The sequence below is a fragment of the Esox lucius genome, chromosome 11, assembly GCF_011004845.1.
Source record: "Esox lucius isolate fEsoLuc1 chromosome 11, fEsoLuc1.pri, whole genome shotgun sequence".
Lineage (NCBI taxonomy): Eukaryota > Metazoa > Chordata > Actinopteri > Esociformes > Esocidae > Esox > Esox lucius.
In genome coordinates this window covers 28,015,189-28,035,706 of record NC_047579.1, presented here as the reverse complement: position 1 = coordinate 28,035,706, position 20,518 = coordinate 28,015,189, and the positions used below count along the sequence as shown (strand labels likewise).

Here is a 20,518-nt window from a genome sequence, read left to right as displayed (position 1 = left end):
ATTGAGTTATATTAAACTGAAATTATTTGTTCCAAAGTCCCAGAAGCTACAATTTATGTCAGCGTTATTGTTTCTAACAATATTAGGACTGAAAGTTGCGTGATAATTTAATGACTTAAAACTAGTTTAAGAAAAACACACTTAGGGAGTCATGTTGAGGCTAAACATTAATGCAGGAGTACATAAGGTATTTTGAATGTCTTTTTGTCTATTGCTGTTTATGTTTGCCATATTTATCACAACCTGATATATGATGTTCAGTAGGATTAACACATGCGTAGATATAAACGGAAGCATCAGGAGTTAAAATTGTAATGGCTGGTTTTGGCTTGTGATATACTGCTCTCTAGTGCTTACCATAGATATGTGCAAATCTTGATAAAAATTGGTCGTTTTGGTTTGTTTTTGGCTTTCAGTTTCTTATATATATTCAGTATGTTTTGACCTATACAACAACATTTGTTCATGAATGCTTTTCACAGAGAAGAATATATTATATGGAGCTTACTTTAATGAAAACGCTAAGTAGTAGCACTGATGGCTTTGTGATCCGAGTCTTGTTTGGTTTCTCGGTGGTGCCTTGCTTTGTCACCGGATGGCAGTGTTGTTTCTTTTGGTTTCCTTGCACAGGTGATCTTTCATTACTCAATATGCACAAGAAAACTAAGTAAAGCGGTTCCAAACTAATAATAATAATAAAAACACATTGCTGTGTCACCATTGTGCTGTACATTTTATAAGGAAGAATGGGCATCTCTTAAACGTCCATTTGCCACATCAGATATATTGATCAGCGGATTCGCCACAAGTATCTACAGAAGGGGCATACAAATGTATATTTTAAAATAAATGTTCAATCTTTAGATATGCATAACCATCAAATAAATATAATGTGTATATTTTAGTGGGTAATTTGGGAAGTATGTCTGAGTTGACTGTTATCATTTATTTCCGTTGATCTGGATGGATTGAGAGGAAAGTACTGAGTTCGAATGACGAGATGTATTTACAAAGACTGATGGAGAACAGGCGAGGCTTTCAGGTTGGTTACGCGATGGCCGCTCATTTAACGTTATTTTGTTTTACGACATACGTAAAGATTTCGTGAAATAATACGCATTGTATGGAAACTTCATAGCACCGGAATAGTGTTCACGTCGTTATAACTGAGCTATTATGCCCTGGAGTAAAAACGGAGTTACCTTTTCAGTTTGGTAGTCTTGTGTTTTTCTCGTTCGTCCTAGGCCTAGCTTCACTTGAGCGGCGGGTTGGTAGTTTCGGATGAAGCGGGCATTCTGTTTGAAAGAGGCGGGTTCGGTTGGGCGAGTAAAACGTAGGACGTTTAGCAAGCTAACATATGTGGTTGTTTGCGCCTAAGTACACAAAGAGTGATTTCACTAACCTCTGTCATATCTGCACAACTAGCTTGCAGTCCGGTGAGTTGAGGTTTGAATAGGTTGTTTGCTAACTATTTAGCAAGCTAACTCAACCGAAGACGCTAGCAGTTAACACTAACTACCAATGCTAACAATAGTTAGACACAGTACGGGTAACTAACTAGGGAATGCGAGACGAAGTTCCTAACGTACTTTACAATAACGTATTGTAATGTACTGATTTATTACAAATAATAAATATGCTCGCTGGTAGGACATTGTGGAATGCTAATTAGTTAGCTAGGTAGTGACGGTGTGACGTTGCCAATGTTTTGACAGCAACACCAGGCTGGAGAGTGACAGTAAGCGGAGGTAGGTTAGAATAATTATAAGAACCGTTGTGATATGTTTTGTCAAAAAGTTTTGGTAAAGCATGTTTGATTTTTTTAAGCAAATATGAAGAATATATTTAGCGTATCGTTCTTGTGACTGCTACGACGATAGATCAACTGTGAAACACTTTACTATCTCCCTCTTCACTCTTAGTTATAGCATGGATCCAGACAGTGAGCCGGACACACAACGAGCTCTCAGTTTGCAATGGAAGAGCTATAAGCTCGTCCAAGACCCAGCCATCCGGAGGGTTAACAACAAAATATACAGATATGACGGGGTGCATTTCAGTGTGCCGGTTAGTATTGTGTTTATATGACTATAGTTATATCTAAGTAAGCTGCATATGTGGTTGTTATACACGTCCTGTGTGACAATATCCCTCCAGGACTCGGGGTTCCCACCAGTGGGAGATTTGCGGGATCCTCGACCTCGTAGGATCTGGTCCAGGCACACAGAGATGGCTCTACCAGTGCCCAAGTTCAAGGTTAGAAACGGTCTCATCACCCCACAGTTTTACACTGGAATGGCCACCCTGTAGAATGCCCTCTTAATTCCTGTCTCTTGTGCCCGAAGCTGGATGAGTTCTATGTCGGGGCCATCCCACTCAAAGAGGTGACCTTCGCACGCCTCAATGACAATATCAAGGAGCCATTCCTGGCTGAGATGTGTGCCAAGTTTGGAGAGGTGGAAGAGATGGAAATACTGTTTCACCCCAAGACTCGTAAGCACCTGGGCCTCGCCCGGGTGCTCTTTGCGAGCACCAGGGGCGCCAAGGACACAGTCAAACACCTGCACAACACCTCCGTCATGGGCAACATCGTTCATGCTCAGCTGGACATCAAAGGTATACCAATAATTGATATCTTTTGTGAGAAAATGTAGTTTTTTTTATGGAAAATTATTGTAGTAATCACAGATAATAATTTAGGTTAGATAGAGATACATGCATGACTCGCCAGCATGTTTGTTTTCAGGCCAGCAGAGGCAGAAGTATTATGACCTGATAGTAAGTGGCTCCTACACGCCCCAGACTGTGCCCACTGGGGGCAAGGCCCTGACCGAGCGGTTCCAGCCGCCAGCCCCAACGCAACCTGACACGGTACATTCACCAGCACCTCATTACAACCACCCTACAGCCATTTTTCGGAGAGGATTTGCTGTTATGGTCTTTAATTTGTCATGATCTCATTAAACCATCTCACTGTTGATTTTTTTTGTCCCCGGGCAGTCATCAGATATCAGGCGGAGGCTGTCCTCTGAGATTGCTGGCCTGGCCGCAGGCTTGACCACAGGGGTGCCGGCACTCACCCCCGGGAGCACCACCCCCTGCACTGTGGACACCGGCTTTAGTGATCAGCGTCTGGACACACCCCCGTCCTCCATGGGCGGGCCTTACACCCCAGGCTCCTCGGCGTCATCCCAGGGCGGAGGAACACCTTACACCCCTCGCTCTGCCTCACAGGACTCTGGCTACGCTGTTGCCAGGTTAGTCTTAACCGGTTTATCCATCTAAACCCACCAGCATTTTCCCTCTTTGGGACACTTGTCACACTGTATGGGAAGGAGTTACATAATTTTAAAATAATTCACAGTTCAGGGATTTAAACGTTACCATGTTCAACTGGTTTAAAGTTGGCTTGGTGTTAATTTAGTTTCTAGCTCAAAGCTCACAGAGACCGTGAGGAAGCCGTGGAAAATGCTTTGTTGTCTGTTAGTTGGGAAAAAGACCAGAAATAAATAAATCATTATGATTCAGACGGATGGGTGTGTTCTGTAAGAATCTTTTGTTGTGGACATTTATCTTTACTAGTATTGTTTTAACTTCTACCCTCTTTCTTTGGTTTCATAGACACGTTGGATACAGCGCAGGCCCACTGACCAGTGGGTATCCTCCCCAGGACATGTTGCCCTCCTGCTCCTCCTCTGCCGTGTCCTCCTCTGTTGGGTCCTACAAAGCTCCCCGCTACACGGAGGACCCCCATGCACCGCAAGAACTCTACCAAAGGGGTCGCCCCACCTACCCGCCTGCCGGCCCTTTCCGTCCGAACGAGCCCCAGCTCTACCCGCCGTACGCAAACTCCGGAGGGTCCGGGCAGCACATGGGACACCACCCCGTGATGCCACCCCCGGCGCCCCAGTACGACCAGCCGCCGCCAGCCGACAGGGAGCGGGACAGGGACCGGGAGCGGGACAGGGACTCAGGGGGGCGGTACGGTGCCGGTGGCATGGGCTCCAGAAGGTCGTCTTATCAGGAGGCCAACTCCAAGTACTCGCACCACTCGCACCACTCCGAGAGGGAGCGGGGCTACCGACGGGACAGCCTGGGCTCCAGGGAGCACGGCCGACACCGGAACCACCACTCGCACAACCACAGCAGCAGCCGGCGGCGGAGCAGCCACGACCGGGATAGCCGAGACCGGGACAGTGACTACTCCAACGCCTCCGACCCCCGATTCAACTCCCACCGCTCCTCCTCCAACAGCCTGTCCCCGCCTCCCTCCTATGCCTCCTACTCCGCCTCCTCGTCCAAAGACCCCCCCGCGTCCCACGACCCCTCGGTGTCCTCGCGCCTGGAGCCCTCCTCTGGATACCGTGGCCCGCCTGGCGGGGCTGGTTCTGGGGAGAGGGGCTCCGGGTCTAACAGCAAAGACCCCCGGTCGTCCCACCACACTCCCCTGCCTCCGCCTCCTCCCCCGCCCCTCCCCCCGGCCTCGGTGATAGCGGCGGCGGTGGCCGAGACGCTCAGCGCCCTTGACTTTGGTCAGGATAGCCCTGTCAGGGAGGAGGCGTGGACCAAGCCCAAACGCCGCCCCACCACGCCGCCTCCCCCACCTCAGCAGCCCTCCACCCCTCCCTCGTCTCCACCCCACCCCTCCATGGCCTCCTCCTCTACCTCGCCTTCCTCATCCACCTCCCTCCCTCACAATCTCCCATCCTCCTCCACAACCACCACCACCTCTGTCTCCCCACCCTCCCAGCGGGACTCCTCCTCGCCGGAGCCTGACTCCACCAATGAGAGCCTGCCGTTTGTCTATCACAGCAGCAGTTTAGACTCTCGTATTGAGATGCTTCTGAAAGAGCAGAAGGCCAAGTTCTCCTTTCTGGCCTCCGATGAGGAGGAGGAAGATGACAAGAAGGAGGAACGGCAGCGAGAGAGGGCAGCGGTGGGAGGAGCAGCAGAGGACAGGGTGCGAGGTGCAGTGAAGAGAGGAGGCACTGCAGGAGAGAGCAGGAGCAATAAGCAGCGGGAGCAGGAAGGGGAGAAGGACAGGAGGAGGAGATCAGGAGGGGGTGGCGACACAGGCCAGCATAGGAGGAGAGGAGAAAGAGATCGAGACAGCCGCAGAGGGAGGAAGCAGGTGGCAGAGGGGAGGAAGAGTCCCACTGTAGTTGCTCCAGCCACCCCTTCCTCCTCCTCCACCTTCTCTCCCCGCGTCCCCTCCACAGACGACCAGAGTGGTGTCCATGGGACTGGGCCTGTGCCGGAGGAGACTCCCCAGCCTGAGCCTGCCGACCCCAGGAGCAGACAGGGGGCGCACACACCCCCCTACAACGGTCAGGTAAGAACAGCACCTTAACTCATCTGAATGTATTGGAACGTCCATGTAGGCATGGCTTGTCTGCCGTTGCAAAAGTGCGGGAAAAACCCAAAACCCTCTCCTCTTCCTGCAGTCATCCCCTCACTCCTCTGGGGAGGACATGGAGATCTCGGACGAGGACGAGGAGCACGGCTCGACAGCCGTGACCTCCCACCACGCCACTCCTTCCTCAGCCTCGCCCCCCTCTTCCTCGCAGGCCCCCCCGCCCGCCCAGACAGACCCCTCCGCCTCTCCCTCTCACCCCGCGCAGCACTTTGGCACATCCATGCCTCCTCCGCCCATCCCCTCCTACCCCCCCCACCTACCTCCTCCGCCACCCCCAGGTTTCTCCCTGCAGCCCCCGCCGCCCCCCGGCCTCCCCCCGCCACACGCCCACATGGAGCTGCACCCGGAGTACCCCCCTCCCCTGCCCCCGCACATGTACGATTACGCCAGCGGCATGGAGCTGGTGAGCCAGTACAGCGGTGGCGCCCCCATGTCCTTCCAGATGCAGACCCAGATGCTGAGTCGGCTGCACCAACTGAGAGTGTCCTCGGCCAACGGGACGGCGGCCCCTGGCGACGCCCACCCTTCAGACTACTACCACTCCATGCCCCCTCCCCCGCACCCCCACCACCCCTACATGGACCAAGAGGGGGGTGGCTACGACCAGGACCACCACTACATACCGGCACACATGCCCTACGCCTACCCCGACCCGTCCCAGATGCCCCCCCACCCCAGCATCCCCCCACCCCACGCAGGCTGGCCCCCCCACGTCCTGCCCCAACACTACGCCTACCACACGCCGCCGCCCTATGGGGCAATGCCTCCCGGGGAGGGAGAGGCCCAGTACAGGGCCGGGGGGGACTCCCAGATGCCCGTGCTGACGGAGACCCCCCACGAGGCCACGGTGCAGCTTGTGTTGGCCACCCTCATCCAGGAGATGAAGAGCATCATGCAGAGGGACCTCAACCGCAAGATGGTGGAGAACATTGCCTTTGGGACATTTGACGAGTGGTGGGAGCGAAAGGAGACCAAGGCTAAGGTAAAGTCCCAGGGGTGGTGGGTTTAATTCCCAGGCGGGGGTTGTGATTCGTAACATGAACGTTTGCAGGATTATTTCAGAATTTAGAGGCGTGATTCACCTATCATACTACATCTACATTAGGTCACGAACAGCATAGAGTTCAGCTAAAAGCCATCCATCAACCCAACCTTAATACTTCAGCTATGTTTTTGGATTCACAAGCCTTTCAGACATGTTATTTTTACTAAATTCTGTTGGTTACGGAAATGATAAACCATAGTTGACTTTCTTAGGTTAAAGTGGTCTGCGGCCGAGTATTAGCAATACGCACAGATGTAGCCCGAGATTTATTCTCTTAACAGTTCTGGTTGTCCATTTAGTCGTACTTTAAACCAAGAAAATGCCTGTGACAAAAAAAATCCACTGGTTTCCTTTAGACATTTTACAAAGCTGTATTTAGTACTATGACGTATAACTGCTGACTGGGTAAGATAAACCATGTGCTGGGCTGTGTGGGAGGGAGAAAATGTATAAGAGAGAGGTCAGAGGGATGTAAGTCAGGATATTGTGACAAGTTATCAGAAAACTGAAGAATGTTTTATTGGGCCAGTATGGCGGACATAGATTAAGCCTTGCAGAAAAAAGCTCAATGGTTATTGTTGCACATCCACAGAACTTACTGAAAATGCGAGTCTTGAGCGAAACGAATTTCAATGACAAGACATATAACAGTACTTGTATATGTACCATTATATGTGGACAGTACATTTAGTAGAATGTTTGTATTGTGACCATAATCCACTGAAAATACAACACACTTTCTGGCACTCTACACCAATTTCTTGTGTTTCCGCACTCAGAAACTCGCTTTATTCGTCCCTCAAAAGCACCCCGTCTGTCCGTCTCTCATGATAAGTGACTTTAATGTCACCTAAGCTGAGGTCAATACAGTTTGGTTTCTGGTGTCATTTCCTAACGCTGTTTTCTAGTGTTGAAGGAATTGATTCTTGTTTCGACTTGGTGTCTTTTTCTGTTGTTAAACCCTCCCGGCCCACTCTCCTCGACTCCCCAGCCGTTCCAGACCATGGTTCGAGGTGTGGCAGCAGTTCGGGACGAGGAGAACAAGACCAGCAGCAAGCCCCGGGAGCCTCTCATGTCTCTGGTGGACTGGGCCAAGAGTGGAGGCGTGGAGGGCTTCTCCCTGAGAGGGGCGCTACGACTGCCCTCATTCAAGGTAAAAAGAACCCATGCATCAGGTCAGCTGGGGACTGTCAGGTAGCGTTTACATTCCTACTGACTCTGTGGAAATTTAGAGATGGATTACTGCCGAGGTAGCCATGCGGTATGCATCAGGCTTCAGAAACCTCCCCAACAGCGGTCAGATACCTTTTCTAATCTGAAATATCTGTTGGCGGTTGTTGCCGGTTTTTTTTTTCCGGTTTAGGAGTTGACCTTAACATTTGCTGAAATTTAAATAAAAATATGTGTACTGTAATCTTTGTGTTCATGAACAAGTCTCACCTATCAGACAACCTCAGGCTCCCAAATAATATCTAAATTACGCGTCATTGAATTGTCAGCTGAGGGTGATACTGGGCTTGCTTGCCAAGGACAACTACACTAAACAGCTGTCATTTCCTAGACTTTTATTCCGGAATGATTTATTTATTGAAATCAGCTCCCTTTTCCTCGTTTGAGTATTTGTAATATGTATAGATAGGATCTCTGGAAAAGAATACTAAGCCAGGAAAAATACCACTGAGAAATTAATTCTGGAAAATGCCTAAGTAAATGTATTCCCCTTTTAGAGTAGTTTATATATAAAATCAAGCCATTTTTCAGAACTTTGCACTGTTTAACTTCTGTCTTAAAACAGTTGCCATGTTAAGCCCTCACCGGTTTGTATCCCCAAATACATTATACACATACATTGGGCCCCACTGTATGAAGTGAATGGGTGCCAATACATTTCACTACAACTGTATTTTATTAGAGATTACCCTGATATGTTTCTCAATAGACATTAATATATCATCCATGCACTTAGGAGGCTGTAATTATGTTGTTACCACCACAAATAATTATGATACGAATGGGCTTTGTCCAGGTGAAGAGGAAAGAGCCTCAGGAGCTAGCTGAGGGAGGAGAGATGAAGAGACCCAAGACTCCTCCAGAGGATGATGATGAAGGTGCGTTATTTATTTTAATTTTCTAAATAAATAAGGAATTGTCTTTTTGGGAACATCTTGGGGTATTTCCTGTGTCGGCTCACCACCCTCTCCCCAGACTCATACCATGCCAAGGGTCCAGAAGGAGGCCGGACAGCCGGGGAGAGCCACCGGGCTGAGAGGGACAGCCGGAGGAGGAAGAAGAAGACCAGAAGTAGAAAACCATGGGACCTGGACAGCGAGGGAGAAGAGACATCTGATGGCTCCTCTTCAGACAAGGTTTGTCTGCATGCAAATTTATCATGACAATAGTATTTCTCCAGGTGATAAAATTGATTGTGTCTCAGAAATGGAGTGCATGGCTGCAGAAAGGATTATCCACGATTCTGTTATTAATTGGTGGATTATTTATGCATGCCATAGATATTACTGGTAGTGTTGTTGTATTTCCCCATAATGCTGGCTAGATGGCAGCATTTCACTGTATACCTCTCTATACTCTCCTGAACACGGGCTTCATTCTACGTGATGGAAACTCAGATATGATCACTAACTGTCCTGTTTCTTTCTGTAGGATGATGACAGTGACAAGGAGTCTGGAGGTAAATCGAGCTTTCTCTCTGTTCTCCTTGTTTAGGCCTTCTTAGGCCCATGTGCCACCGCCACCTGCTTCAACTACCTCTATCGTGCCACTGTATCATCTCTCACTTTATCTAATGTTTCAGATGAGGTGTTGAGTGCCGACAGCGATGACGAGAGCCTCTCCTCGTCCTCCGAGAGTTCTTCTTCCTCAACATCATCCTCCTCCTCTTCTGAAGACGAGGATGAGGAGGAAGGAGAGCTGGCCGGGAGTGGACTTGACACCATGGACGAGTCTACGATGGACAGCACAGCTCTGGACACTGAGAAGGAGGATGATCGGTACATTTCTGAGCGTTTTCCGGAAGGCTTCAGACCTTTTCAGTTCCTCCACGTTTTGTTGGGTTTATAATTGGCTTAAATTTAGTTTATTTGCCATAAGTCAACACCCTACTTCAAAGTTAAAATGCATTTTTAGAAATGTGGAAATATTCACATAGTTGTACTGAAGCCATTCCAGTGTGGTCCTGGCTGAGTTCCTCTGGTCATTGTTTTCCTGAAATATGTTTGCCACAGGCTGAGGTCTTGTGTTCTGGATCAGGGTCCTCTCTGTATTTTGTTCCATGACTTGTTTTTTTCCATCCTGATTAGTCTACCAGTTTCTGACCCTGAGATGCAGTACCTTGTTTTTGCCAAACCTACAATTTGGCATTCAGACCTAATACTTAATCGGAGCATACTATCTTTTTCCTTTTGGAAAAGTCTTTATGGTTACGTACATACTCTGTTTCATAGTGTGATCTTGGGTACTTTAAATGCCTGACTCTATCTTTTTATATCCTTCCCCCGATCTATACCTTGACACAATGATTGTTGGATACTGATTGTTCCACGTGTTTTGCTTTACAGAGAAAAGTCTTGTGCTTCTCTTCCAAAGACGCCGCTCAGCGCGGAGATCAAAGCAGGTTAGGCAAAATTCTGCTTTGTCAGTTATGTATGTTAATTTCCATGAAAATTGCGAAGTTTCTCAGTAATTGTAATTCAAATATGTGTCCGTCTTTAGAAATTGCTGCAAACAAAAAGAATTCATCGGTGCCCAGCTCAAACGCTCGTCCTCCATCCCCCACAGCCCCCCGCCCCTCCTCACCCATCGTCGTCGTGCCCCCTCTTAAGAAGCGACGGAAGACCGTCTCGTTCTCTACCGAGGAGGGTGACTACAAACCCTACTTGCCAACTGTCCCTCTTTCTCCACCTCCCTCCGCTGCAGCTCCACCCCTCTCGGCCACCAAATCTCAGCTTCCGGACTCCATCCTCATCGCCGCCACACCTGGAACCACCCCCCCCAAGACTCTGTCGCTCCTCCCGTTTGCCTCCAAACCTGGCGAAGGCAATGCCCTTTCCCCCTCCCCCGTTCTCACGGTGCCCTTGTCGGTACGTGCCGAAGACTCCAAGAAGAGCCCTCTAGTGTCGCCCCCCATCACCCCAACCAAGTCCCCCAACAAACGGGGATCCTCCCCGAAACCCACCGCCCCCGCTCCAGTGTGGGTGTGTCGCACCGTACAGAACCTCCCCCTGGACCACGCCTCCTTGGTCAAGATGGCCTTTGAGGAGGCCCTTCCCCCGGTTACCAAGGGCAGGGGCAGAGGACGCCCCCGGACCGTCAGCCAATCTACGACAGCGCCTCCCTCCTCATACCACACCCTCCGAGAGGAAGAGGAGGATGAAGAAGAGGAGCGGCAGCAGCGGCTGCGACTCAGGGAGCAATTGGGAGTGTCAAGCCTGCTTCAGCTGGCCTCCGCTCCGACGGCCCCCCTGTCTGTCCTGGCTGACGTGGCTCTGAAGCTGGACCCGGACACCGGAGACTCAGAGGAGACCGAGACGTCAGACGAGGCGGAGGAGCAGAAGATGGAGGAAGAGATGCTCCTCTCCCCTGAACCCCTGTCCCTGGTCATGGACCCACAGGGCCTGTTTGCCCTGCAGGAACACAACTACTCCAAAGCCCCACTCCACCTCACCCTGGTCCAAAAGAGGACAGGCTCCAAACAGGATCCGGGGTCGGTTCTCCCTGCAGACCTCAACCACCATGCCATATCTGGGGTGCTGGAGGCCCCTGAGGAGGTCATTGGGGAACCCCTGCCCTCCAGAGACAGAGAGCATGCGGCTGGCATTGGTCTGCTGGATGAGGCTGGAGACATGGCCAAGGCCACAGTGACACCTCTCGCTCCATCAGCCAAGAGGAAGGCTATGGTGGCAAGGGGCCGTAAACTGGAGGAGATGGAGTTAGGAAAGAATAAAAAGAGGAAAGACAAGGAGAACCTAGATTTACAGCAAACCGAAAAGCATAAAGAACATCAGAAGAAACCCAACAAGAGGAAACTAGAGGTTTGTGGGGGGGGGATTCTGTAACTTGTCGTGTCACAACAAATATGTAAGGATTATGGCGTGTCACCCGCATGTCCAAATATGGTAGTACTCCACCACAGCATTCATGTACTGTAACGTTGACAGGCATAGCTGTTTCATCTTTCCTCTGTTGGTGTTACACAACTTTCTGTAGTTGCTCTGGTTGAGAGGTGCTGTTACGTCATGAAATTGTCTTATAAAGAGAAGTTTGCTACATCCAGGAAATGTCTAGAAACTGCCTAGAAAGGCCCATTCCATTGCCTGAGTTTGACGTGTGTTTAAAGAACCAAATGTGCCTGTTAGGTCGTTAATGTGTTACTGCGTTTCCCCAAAAAAGGTGGTGGATGTTGCGGGCCAGCATTTGCGACACAATAGGCTTGAGCATTTTGTCCAGCTCTTTAGCATTATTATTTTTTTGTCCAGAAATACACTGCGTGCGTGCAAATCATTATGTGCATGAAAGTTCCTACGCACGTATCACTCAATCAGGAAGCTTCAACTTTTGTCAGTTGTGCCCACTACACTAGGCGTGTTGCTGTTCAACAACAAATTCCTGATTCTTGTGTGAAATTAATGAAGCCATGTGTGCATGGCAACAACTGCTTGCATGCCAATATTAGACGGGCAAGGTGAACTGAAGCGTGAGGATCACTACTGTGAATGAAAGGGACGTCAGGCGTGCTCACAAAATGTATTTGTGTTTGGCTTTATTAATAGTCAACCTTTTTTAAGAATATTCCGAATAGAGAGAACGAAAACTGAATTACCTACCCAAAGAACGAATATCCGAATATTAGAATACTCTGGTCCAGTCCTACGGGAAAAACATTGTTTTTCATAAAAAATAATCTGTTTTTCTGAGGTGGTGCCTCACAATTTAGCAGCGGTGGTGAAATCGGTGAATTAAATTTTTTTTTTTTTTATAATTTTCATCACTTGGGCGGGCAGGCAGGAAGAACGTTTGGGCGGCCCGCCCAAGGCTTTCTATAGCAGAAATATCTCTGACTGTGTTGACAAACTCATTCCACCCTGGTTTATTCCTTTAGGAGGTTGACCTGGAAGAGGATGTGGATGTGGAGCAGCTGGAGCCTGGTGAGCTTTCCAACACAGAGGATGAGGAAGAGGAGTGGGAGGATGTGAGGAAGAGCGAGCGCCTCTTCTTTCAAGAGGCTGGGCTGACATCATCGCAGCGCTGGCCCAAGCCCATCCCGGCCCCAGAGCCTGTCAAGTTTGACCAGCGCAGTGAGTTTGAGCAGATGACCATCCTGTACGACATCTGGAACTCTGGTTTAGACATGGAGGACCTGACCATGCTGAAGACTACTTACGAGAAGCTGCTGCAGGAAGACCACAACACCGACTGGCTCAATGACACGCACTGGGTCCACCACACTGATATCCTTCACCACTGGCACTGCTGGGATTTGGATTTATCAACAGGGTTAGCTGTCCTGGTTATGGATGACTGTCAGGTCAGGGTATATCGGGGGGTTAGCTGTCCTGGTTATGGATGACTTGTCAGGTCAGGGTATATCGGGGGGTTAGCTGTCCTGGTTATGGATGACTGTCAGGTCAGGGTATATCGGGGGGTTAGCTGTCCTGGTTATGGATGACTGTCAGGTCAGGGTATATCGGGGGGTTAGCTGTCCTGGTTATGGATGACTGTCAGGTCAGGGTATATCGGGGGGTTAGCTGTCCTGGTTATGGATGACTGTCAGGTCAGGGTATATCGGGGGGTTAGCTGTCCTGGTTATGGATGACTGTCAGGTCAGGGTATATCGGGGGGTTAGCTGTCCTGGTTATGGATGACTGTCAGGTCAGGGTATATCGGGGGGTTAGCTGTCCTGGTTATGGATGACTGTCAGGTCAGGGTATATCGGGGGGTTAGCTGTCCTGGTTATGGATGACTGTCAGGTCAGGGTATATCGGGGGGTTAGCTGTCCTGGTTATGGATGACTGTCAGGTCAGGGTATATCGGGGGGTTAGCTGTCCTGGTTATGGATGACTTGTCAGGTCAGGGTATATCGGGGGGTTAGCTGTCCTGGTTATGGATGACTGTCAGGTCAGGGTATATCGGGGGGTTAGCTGTCCTGGTTATGGATGACTTGTCAGGTCAGGGTATATCGGGGGGTTAGCTGTCCTGGTTATGGATGACTGTCAGGTCAGGGTATATCGGGGGGTTAGCTGTCCTGGTTATGGATGACTGTCAGGTCAGGGTATATCGGGGGGTTAGCTGTCCTGGTTATGGATGACTGTCAGGTCAGGGTATATCGGGGGGTTAGCTGTCCTGGTTATGGATGACTGTCAGGTCAGGGTATATCGGGGGGTTAGCTGTCCTGGTTATGGATGACTGTCAGGTCAGGGTATATCGGGGGGTTAGCTGTCCTGGTTATGGATGACTGTCAGGTCAGGGTATATCGGGGGGTTAGCTGTCCTGGTTATGGATGACTGTCAGGTCAGGGTATATCGGGGGGTTAGCTGTCCTGGTTATGGATGACTGTCAGGTCAGGGTATATCGGGGGGTTAGCTGTCCTGGTTATGGATGACTGTCAGGTCAGGGTATATCGGGGGGTTAGCTGTCCTGGTTATGGATGACTGTCAGGTCAGGGTATATCGGGGGGTTAGCTGTCCTGGTTATGGATGACTGTCAGGTCAGGGTATATCGGGGGGTTAGCTGTCCTGGTTATGGATGACTGTCAGGTCAGGGTATATCGGGGGGTTAGCTGTCCTGGTTATGGATGACTTGTCAGGTCAGGGTATATCGGGGGGTTAGCTGTCCTGGTTATGGATGACTGTCAGGTCAGGGTATATCGGGGGGTTAGCTGTCCTGGTTATGGATGACTTGTCAGGTCAGGGTATATCGGGGGGTTAGCTGTCCTGGTTATGGATGACTGTCAGGTCAGGGTATATCGGGGGGTTAGCTGTCCTGGTTATGGATGACTGTCAGGTCAGGGTATATCGGGGGGTTAGCTGTCCTGGTTATGGATGACTGTCAGGTCAGGGTATATCGGGGGGTTAGCTGTCCTGGTTATGGATGACTGTCAGGTCAGGGTATATCGGGGGGTTAGCTGTCCTGGTTATGGATGACTGTCAGGTCAGGGTATATCGGGGGGTTAGCTGTCCTGGTTATGGATGACTGTCAGGTCAGGGTATATCGGGGGGTTAGCTGTCCTGGTTATGGATGACTGTCAGGTCAGGGTATATCGGGGGGTTAGCTGTCCTGGTTATGGATGACTGTCAGGTCAGGGTATATCGGGGGGTTAGCTGTCCTGGTTATGGATGACAGTCAGGTCAGGGTATATCGGGGGGTTAGCTGTCCTGGTTATGGATGACTGTCATGTCAGGGTATATCGGGGGGTTAGCTGTCCTGGTTATGGATGAATGTCAGGTCAGTGTATGTCAGGGAGGTAGATGTTATTGTTAAGAGTAGTCATGTGTTTAGGACTCTTATCAACTGTTCCTTTGTCATTATTTATGTTGTACATATATATGTATTTTAAAATCAATGGGGTGGTTCTAAGCCTGAATGCTGATTTTCAGAAAGCCATGGTGTATAAGACCATATGAAGACATTTTTATTTTTACTGTTGTAATATCTGTTGTAACCCTGCTAGGCTTCTCATGCACAAGAGTGTCTAGGGCTTACAGAGAGTCTTGTGACAGACCAAAAACATCCAGTCCTGTGTGTGAAAACAGCTTGTTGAAGAGCAGTAGAAGGACACTGACAAGAATCATGCAGGTTAACATGCCACAGACAGGCAGTTCTGATAATAATTAATAGTTATAACAGTGATGCGAAGAACACCAACCTCGCCAAACCTGTCTTTATGGACTGCACTTTGTGCATGGGGGCACAGTCATGCTGGAACAAGAAAGGTCCTTCCCCAAACCAAGTTGGAAGCACCCAATCGTCTAAAATGTCTGCATGTCCTGTGGCATTATGCCTTCACTGGAACTAAGGGGCCTAGTCCAAACCCTGAAACGCAGCCCCAGACCATTATCCCTCCTCTACGAAACTGTACAGTAGGCACTAAGCATTCTTGTTGGCAGCGTTCCCCTGGCATCCACCACACACAGATTCATCCATCAGACTGCCAGATAGTGAAGTGTGATTCATCACTCCACATTTCCACTGCTCTAAAGTCCAGTGGCAGCATGCTTTACACAACTCCAGCTGATTTTTGGCACTGCACATGTTGATGTGAGGCTTCCATTTTGTGAAGCTCCCGACGCACAGTTCTTATGCTAACGTTGCTTCCAGAGGCACTTTAGAACTCTGTGGTGTGTGACACAGCAGATGATAGGTGATTTCTACGCACTTTAGCGCTTGGCTGCCCCGTTATGTGAGTTTGCGTGGTATACCACTTTGTGACTGGGCTATTGTTTCTCCTAGATGCTTTCACTCCACAATTAAAGCACTTACAGTTGACACGAGCTGATCTAGTAGGGCAGAAATTTACTTGTGGCAAAGGTGTATGGCAGTACGACTTCCTGTACTGCCAATGTTTGGCTATGCCGATGTCATTGCTATGTGCTAGCTTTTATGCACCTGTGAACAATGGTTGTGGCTGAAACACCTGAACTCAATAATTAGTATGGGTGTCCACGTTCTTTTGGCAAAATAGTGTATTTGAATGTCAGAGCTTGGAGAATACTCTTCAGGAATGGCTAATAATGCACCACATGTCATGGGATTGAAAATGGGGAGATGCCACTAAATGTTTTCGGCACAGCACATGCCTTTTTCCTTTGGACATAGTATCCCCTGTTTGTTAGAACAGTAAACGCCTTATCAAGACACCACGTAACCGTCCATAGCTACTGCATATTTGTCACGTCATTGAACTGGAATCTTCTATTTAAGGCACACAACACTGTGCTGTAACTATGTAGTTACACTTTCTCTTCTTTTCCATTGGTGTGTTTACTTCTGTTGGGGGACGCTGTCAATTATCAGCATTAACAATAGGATATTTTCCATTCGTTATCTTTTCCTTCTCAGTGGGTAAACACTGATACGAATGTGTCATAAACTGCTAACATCACTACAGTGGTACCAGCTCGTACCGGTGTTGTTAGGCGTGGTGAAGGTTTTCCTGGCAGATGGTAGGTCCACTGAGAGCGGTTGAGCAACGCTGGAACGGCCAGGTGCATCCCTTCATGCCTACAGTGGATCTTTTCGTCTCCGGATAGTTCCAGCAGCATAACGCCCCCTGTTTCACTCTAACTGCTTCGAATCCATGCCCTGAAGAATTCTGGCTTTTGTGGAGGCGACCCAGTACCAGACGGTGTACCTAATAAACCGACTGCTGATTGTGTGTGGAAACGGATGAAACTCTAATGGTGAATGTGGGCAGTGATGCCAATGTGTTGGTGTGTTTAGTGTAGGTTCGCCCCTGTTACTGTTTTTAGCCTTAATGTGTTGCCTGCACTTACCAATATCCCCAACCCACGACGGAAGAAGAAGAACGCAGACGGCCAGCTGAGGGAACACGTGACCGGCTGTGCCAGAAGTGAGGGCTACTACGCCATCAGTAGGAAGGAGAAAGATGTCTACTTGGATCTGGAGCTACCTGAACAGGCCATACTGGAAGCTGCTGACTACGATGCCGCAGTATGAACTCTACTATCATTCTCTGTCCTACTGTTGATAAGGTTTACTCAGGTGTAATGTGACATAGCCTGGAAACACAAATATCCTAGGTGGCGAAGGTGGTGTTCACTAGTATAACAAACCCCCACCTCACAGCATGTGACCCCTAAAAAGGTTCATATGTCTGGTCTTGATTTTGATTCTCATTCCTGATCATGTTTTGTTCTTATAACCAAAGACAAATGCTAAGTTCCCCCAATTAATTCATGTATCTTGATCTGAGTCTGTGTTCCCCAATTCTGGGTCCAGATCTGTTGTTTATAAGACTTGGTGGTGTCCTGCTTTCATACAATGGCGTCTTATTATTAGCCTGTCGAGCCTTTCCGGGATGTTACACTACCCTTTTAAATTTAGTTGTTGAATTACGGGAAGTTAGTACTTAATACAAGCATTGTTTTCTGGTTTTGTATCCTAGCAAAAAAATCTGTATGTCTTCAGAGTGCTGCGTCTGCACAGAAATGAACTTTACCCCCTAAGATTAGCTAAATTATTAAGCAACTAGGTTAGTGTGTGTGCCTCTGTATCAGTACTATTTGTGTCAAGGCCATGTGACTGTGCATCACCGTGTCCCTGACCCCTCCGCCTGTCCTTCCTCTCAGGGCTCAAACCGGCTGCTGTCAGAGAGGCGGTCGGAGCAGCGCCGCCTCCTCAGTGCCATCGGCATCCCAGCTGTCATGGACTCCGACCTCCTCAAACTCAACCAGCTCAAGGTACACTGCAGCAGCGTTGACAGCCTTAAACATTACACTCCCTTATCGCTGGTGTCAAGAGTTCCTTCCTGCAGAATCGCTGGTGCACTGTGTAATGAAGTTCTTGACCTTGTAACCCAGTAGTATGATATTGAGACCTTGATCCGGGTGTATAAATTCTTAAGGCCTGCGGTTAACAACTTCATTGCGATTGTCTAGAGACAGTAAATACATCATTGCGCCACTGTGGCTCAAATTCCTTCCCTTTTCAGTTCCGTAAGAAGAAGCTTCGATTTGGCCGCAGTCGGATCCACGAATGGGGGCTGTTCACCATGGAGCCCATTGCTGCTGATGAGATGGTCATTGAGTATGTGGGCCAGAACATCAGACAGGTACTGTGGTCATTGGCAGGGTAGTATCCAGGACACTACAACGTCCCCTGTAGTGGTGCGCCACATAAAATGCAGAAGCATTCGAAAGTTATTTAAATAGAGATACTGTGAATTCTAGCTATTACCTACAGCAGAAGGGATTCACTAAAGAAAAAGGAGCTTGTGGTAATATGGGTGTGATTTTTCACCCGGTTGGTGTAGAAGTAGAATAAACATACAGACATGTTCCAACAGACCCCCCTCACAATACACATTGGTCCCATGGTTGCGGGCACTTGTTGGTCTGCAACCGTTCGGGCCAATTTGTGACAGTCTTTTGTCTTAGTCATTCCTCTGTGTTCAGCTGGCGTCATTGACTTTCTGTTCGGGCCTGTTCCTCTGCCAGATGGTGGCTGACAACCGGGAGAAGCGTTACGCCCAGCAGGGCATCGGGAGCAGTTACCTGTTCAGAGTGGACCACGACACCATCATCGACGCCACCAAGTTGGGGAACCTGGCGCGCTTCATCAACCACTGCTGCACTGTGAGTACAGGGAGGGTGCACGTAGATCAAGTCTGTTAAAGTCATTCTGACGTGCACAAACACGCCAGGCTCAGAGTAACATTGATCACTAGTGTCCTCGCTAGCGTGAGTTTTCTCTAAGTTCCCTTAACTGGTCTCCTTCCTCTTTCCCCCAGCCAAACTGCTACGCTAAGGTGATCACCATAGAGTCCCAGAAGAAAATAGTGATCTACTCCAAGCAGGCCATTGGTGTGAATGAAGAGATTACCTACGACTACAAGTTTCCTCTAGAGGAGAATAAGATTCCCTGTCTGTGTGGAACAGAGAACTGCCGTGGGACGCTCAACTAGAGATCACAGCAGTGATCGCTTTCCCTCCCTTGCCGAGAAGTGTCAGTACCCCTTCCAGTCTCTCCAGCCCCGAGACCATGATCAGTCAGAACCAGGGTCCCAACACACCCACCACGAACTGGGTCGCAACTCGTCCCCCAACCCCGAGCCCAACACCCGCCTGCACCTTCAGACTGTAAACCGCTGTCTATACCATATCTAGGGCCGACACGTGCGCGTGCACGCGGACGCACACACACGAACACACTTGCACTGTTTACATATTTAATTTCCCTGGGGTTAGGATTCAGTATCTGAGGGATTGTGTCCCCCCCCCCCAGAGTGTAATTAATATTCAGGCCCCCACCCTGTTCCCCACACCCCTGAAATGCAGCATTTAGTATTCTCCACTTTCATAGTATAGTAGAATCTGATAACGGGGCCACCTGTTGGTTCAGCCATGGAATGTTTTTTTTCGGCCCCTACACAGAATGTCTGTGGACTGGAAATCCCCCACCAAGCCCAGCCTGTTGTATGCCCACAGACAGCTCAGCACAGACACATGAATAACATTCAGGGTTTTAAAGGCGCCCATTTGAGACGCAGTTTTAGAGTGACTCAAGTTGGGAGATCAGTTATGCAAGGTTTCCCAAAAGGAAGATTGTTTGAGCTCATCATTTTATAGCATATTCTTCTTCCTACTATTGTTGTTATGATTTAGTTGCGTTAGCTGGAAGTGTCTGACCGTAGTGAACTTCAGTGTTCCCAACACCGTCCTCAGTGGCTTGTGATTCACCAGCCCTTCTAACACCCACCTCCTGGGTGTGGGACTGCCCTCTCACCAACTTGTTTGGTCGAGGGACCAAAGACCTTTGAATATTGTTTGACCATGCTTCATTAGGACAAGTCATTAGTAGGTGAAATAGTGTGTGTGGTGTCACATCAGTTAAGACGACTGCTGAGTTTTAGTCAGAATTCGGACTGCCCTTTTCCATGTCCGCCGGCCTCGTCGTTGTGATCTAGGCTTTGTTAACAGACAGAACCCTGCAGCTGTTAGGATGACCTAGGAAGCAGAGGGACGTGTAAATGAACATTGTGTTTGAGAGAATGTATACCAAGTATGTTTTTAGACCGGTCGTGTGAATGCACTAGCACTGTCAGTTATTGGTTTTGTGCAATTGACCAACCCTCAGATGTCCATACATTTTGTATGATAGCGGCAGGAAAACAGTTTCTATGAAATGTCATTATTTGGCAAACAATTCAATACAAGTCTGTTAACCAACTATGTGCCCCATTGACTTCTTTAAAAGCAATGAGATCTGTTTATGTTGGAATTTATCTTAGTTCAGTGTTTTAAAAGGTAAACCTTTCTGTGTAGATCAGATCTGGTAAGTATTTTCTAGTTAAGTCTATCTTGCAT

General features: G+C 48.9%; 1 protein-coding gene across 3 annotated transcripts; it reads left to right on the top strand.

Moving 5' to 3' along the window:
- The first annotated feature begins 973 nt into the window (after nucleotides 1–973).
- setd1a (SET domain containing 1A, histone lysine methyltransferase) lies at nucleotides 974–20,232 on the top strand. 3 transcript variants are annotated; one of them, XM_034295166.1, is made up of 21 exons: nucleotides 974–1,042; nucleotides 1,923–2,067; nucleotides 2,158–2,256; nucleotides 2,346–2,616; nucleotides 2,747–2,871; nucleotides 3,001–3,257; nucleotides 3,622–5,332; nucleotides 5,445–6,398; nucleotides 7,453–7,614; nucleotides 8,488–8,569; nucleotides 8,667–8,827; nucleotides 9,123–9,150; nucleotides 9,274–9,469; nucleotides 10,037–10,092; nucleotides 10,257–11,509; nucleotides 12,577–12,925; nucleotides 16,963–17,144; nucleotides 17,783–17,893; nucleotides 18,145–18,264; nucleotides 18,650–18,787; nucleotides 18,943–20,232. In XM_034295166.1, the coding sequence occupies exons 2-21, from the start codon at nucleotides 1,930–1,932 to the stop codon at nucleotides 19,114–19,116; spliced, it is 6,567 nt and encodes a 2,188-aa protein (XP_034151057.1). In that variant the 5' UTR covers nucleotides 974–1,042; nucleotides 1,923–1,929; the 3' UTR covers nucleotides 19,117–20,232. The 3 variants fall into 3 exon arrangements, with proteins under 3 accessions (XP_034151057.1, XP_028979090.2, XP_034151056.1); XM_029123257.2 differs by having other exon boundaries at nucleotides 10,191–11,509; XM_034295165.1 differs by lacking the exon at nucleotides 974–1,042 and adding an exon at nucleotides 1,057–1,748 and having other exon boundaries at nucleotides 10,191–11,509.
- Nucleotides 20,233–20,518: the final 286 nt, after the last annotated feature.

Coding starts and splice junctions, on each gene's coding strand:
- setd1a (XM_029123257.2), top strand. CDS start 1,930: ATGGATCCAGACAGTGAGCCGGACACACAACGAGCTCTCAGTTTGCAA. Junction 2,257..2,345: donor TACCAGTGCCCAAGTTCAAG/GTTAGAAACGGT, acceptor TTGTGCCCGAAG/CTGGATGAGTTCTATGTCGG. Junction 18,265..18,649: donor TGGGCCAGAACATCAGACAG/GTACTGTGGTCA, acceptor TTCCTCTGCCAG/ATGGTGGCTGACAACCGGGA.